This window comes from Bison bison, unplaced genomic scaffold (genome assembly GCF_000754665.1).
Source record: "Bison bison bison isolate TAMUID 2011002044 unplaced genomic scaffold, Bison_UMD1.0 scf7180017864381, whole genome shotgun sequence".
NCBI classification, from domain to species: domain Eukaryota; kingdom Metazoa; phylum Chordata; class Mammalia; order Artiodactyla; family Bovidae; genus Bison; species Bison bison.
In genome coordinates, this window is record NW_011494953.1 from 2,518,806 (window position 1) to 2,521,865 (window position 3,060).

The 3,060-nt window shown below is 50.8% G+C and overlaps 1 protein-coding gene across 1 annotated transcript in view; it reads left to right on the forward strand.

The window, feature by feature from the left end:
• PI4KB (phosphatidylinositol 4-kinase, catalytic, beta) overlaps positions 1 to 3,060 on the forward strand; it is a 28,455-nt gene that overhangs the window by 18,970 nt on the left and 6,425 nt on the right. Inside the window, exons 6-8 of the mRNA XM_010857516.1 lie at positions 1,169 to 1,278; positions 1,873 to 1,977; positions 2,473 to 2,596. Coding sequence (XP_010855818.1) covers positions 1,169 to 1,278; positions 1,873 to 1,977; positions 2,473 to 2,596 — 339 coding nt within the window. The remainder of the gene's footprint in view (positions 1 to 1,168; positions 1,279 to 1,872; positions 1,978 to 2,472; positions 2,597 to 3,060) is intronic.

Here is a 3,060-nt window from a genome sequence, read left to right on the forward strand (position 1 = left end):
ATGAAGAGTGGTAAAGAATGAGGCTGGAGAGGCCAAAATGAGCCAGATATAAGAAGGATCCTGTAAGGTGCAGAAAGAAACTGGGATTTTGTTCTGGCGTTATAGGAATCCAGAACAGGATTCTGTTAGAGCTATGACCCAACCAGATTCCACTTTGTGAAAAGGCAGACTCTGTACTTGAGCTGGCAGTCCAACTGGGGAGATCAGATGCAGACATTTAAGAGAAAAAAAAATCTATGTATAAGATACACAACAAAGCAGTGTGCAGAAATGGCGGATGGGGTTAGGAGAAATGCACTGGCACAAAGGAAGAAGAAAAGAAGGGGCTTGATACGGGCCTTGGAGGCTGGTAGTTTACAGTTAGAGGTGAGGAGGTAAGATTGAATGGCGCAGGGCTTCCCTGATGGCTCTGTGCTAAAAAAAATCCGCCTGCTAGTGCAGGAGACACAGGTTCAATCCCTGGTCAGGTAGGGTCCCACATGACTCGAAGCAACTAAGCCCGTGTGCCACGGCTGTTGGACCTGCTCTCTAGAGCCCAGGAGCCACATCCAGAGAAGCTACCGCATTAAGAAGCCCGAGCACCACGACTAGAGAGTAGCCCCTACTCAGCAACAGAGACCCAGCACAGCCAAAGTAAATCAAAGATTGGATGGCTTCGTTTAAAGAAATGCTCAGAGGAACCTAGCTTGGAGAGGGTCTGTTCTGGACCCTAAGGAAGACTGCATTCCTGGCCTTGGGGAGCTCTCAGTATAAAGCTGAAAGTTCCGCTTTCTGTGATGGTCCTGGCAGTGGTTTGCAAACTGGAATGCATTGGAAGTCTTCTGGAGGCTTCGTTAGGAATTCATACTTCCGGATCCTATTCCCAGTCATTTAAATTCAGATCGATGGTGGCTTGGGATCTGTGGTTTAGCAGCATTCCAGGTCATTCTGATGCAGCTATAGTTGACACACTGAGAAACACTGCTAGAGGGTCTGGGGGCGGAGTGGGGAACCTAGATAGTGTAGGGTCCAGGAGATGCATGACCTGGGGAGGCTTCTTGGAGCAGAGTTTGAAAAGGAGGACTGGTCACGCTGTGGAGAGGGCAGCATGAAGGGTGCTCTGTAGAGGAGGGGGAAGAGGCGCCCCTGTGCTCAGCGCTTCTGACCTGCAGTGCCCTGCTCTCCCCAGCTCCCTGAAGTGCACACCAACAGCTGTGACAACATCTCCCAGTTCTCCGTGGACAGCATCACCAGCCAGGAAAGCAAGGAGCCTGTGTTCATCGCAGCAGGTGACATCCGGTATGGGCAGACCGTGCGGCCCCTCCTTTTTCATCCCTCTCTTAGGCACCACCTGTCTCTTTGTTCCTTTCCTTTCTGTCAGCCTGTAGCTTCCCGCTTCTCTCTCCTTACTCTGTCCTTGTCCTGAGGCCACCAAACTAGAGGGAGTGAAGGTGTGGGTTGGGAAGTTACTGGGCTACTACAGAAAGAAAGTAAATTTTAAAAGGACTCCAAAGGAATGAAAGCACCAGAGGAAGGTCTGAGCATTTCCCAGAGTGGGTCTCGGAAGACAGAGGACACGCGTGTCAGACGCATTGCTCAGAGGAGGAGGAGATGGTGTGGGAAATGCAGATGCTGGAGCTCTATCTGTCCTGATGCAGAATCTTGGTAGGAAAATGGGGAGGGGCTGCTAATCTGCATTTAACATGATTACAAACCACCAGGTGAGCAGAAGGGTATCAGTGGTGTGTTTCCTTCCATGAGTCTGTCTCAGCACAGGTTTCTATCTCTGTGTGCCCAGAGTCAAGGAGACAGTGCAGGAAATGCCGGCATAGACAGGGACAGGAGGCTCTGGGGTTGCTCCTCCAAGCAAATGATACAGTTTCTTCCTGCTAGACGGCGCCTTTCAGAGCAGCTGGCTCACACCCCCACAGCCTTCAAACGAGACCCGGAAGACCCTTCTGCAGTTGCTCTCAAAGAGCCCTGGCAGGAGAAAGTACGGTGAGTTGGGTAGAGATCCACCCTCCATGTTCTGTCAGTCTCCTCTGAAAAATCCGTCAGGCCTCAGGCAATCTGAGTCCTTACCTTGAGGGGGGTTTGATTTGAGTTTTTTGTAGAAGTTGTGTCTCTGTCCTCCACCTGGCATCACCCCCTGTTCTTTTTTTTTTTTTCTAATATTTTTTATTTTATTTTTGGCTGTGCTGGGTATTCATTGCTGCACGTGGGCGCTTTCTCTAGCTGCAGAGAGCAGGGGCCACTCTCTAGTTGCGGTGCGCGGGCTTCTCACTGCAGTGCCTTCTCGTGCTGTGGAATACAGGCTTTAGGGTGTGTGGGCTCAGCAGTTGTGGCATAGGGCTTAGTTGCAAGATTTCACATGGGATCTTCCTGGACCAGGGACCAAACTGATGTCCCCTGCGTTGCAAGGCAGATTCTTAACCACTGGACCACCAGGGCAGCCTGGAATCACCCTTGACAGTTTTTTGCTTCTCTTCACAGGCGCATTAGAGAGGGTTCCCCCTATGGCCATCTCCCCAATTGGCGGCTCCTGTCAGTCATCGTCAAGTGTGGGGATGACCTTCGGCAGGAGCTGTTGGCCTTTCAGGTGTTAAAGCAACTGCAGGTAAGAGAAGTGGGGGAGAAAGAAGGGAAACCCAGCCCATCTGTAGCCCACCTGAGGTGATCACACAGGTCCTTCTGCCAGAAACTCTGCTGGGGACCAACTTCCTGCCTAGGCCGAAGTTGGATTTCCATTAAACTAAGCTGGTGCTTCTCCCCAGAAGTAAAGCCCCAGGAGCAGCTCCACAGCGCTCTCTTGTGGCCCTTTTGTGACTGGCACCTGTTCTGATCACAGATCAAAAAACTCCCAACTGATTTGCAGCAAGTGGTTTGCGGTGGGCTAAGATGTCAATCCCTGACCCCCCAGGGTGGATGCCTACAAGCAAATTCACCTGTTTAATCAGTTCTTGATATAAATATTTTCATTTTCTGGAGAAGGTTCCTCTGAACCTAAATCTCTTGGTGTTTTTCCCAGTTGTTTGAACTTGGATTAACAGCTCCCACTTGCCCTGCCTGGGATGTGACAGT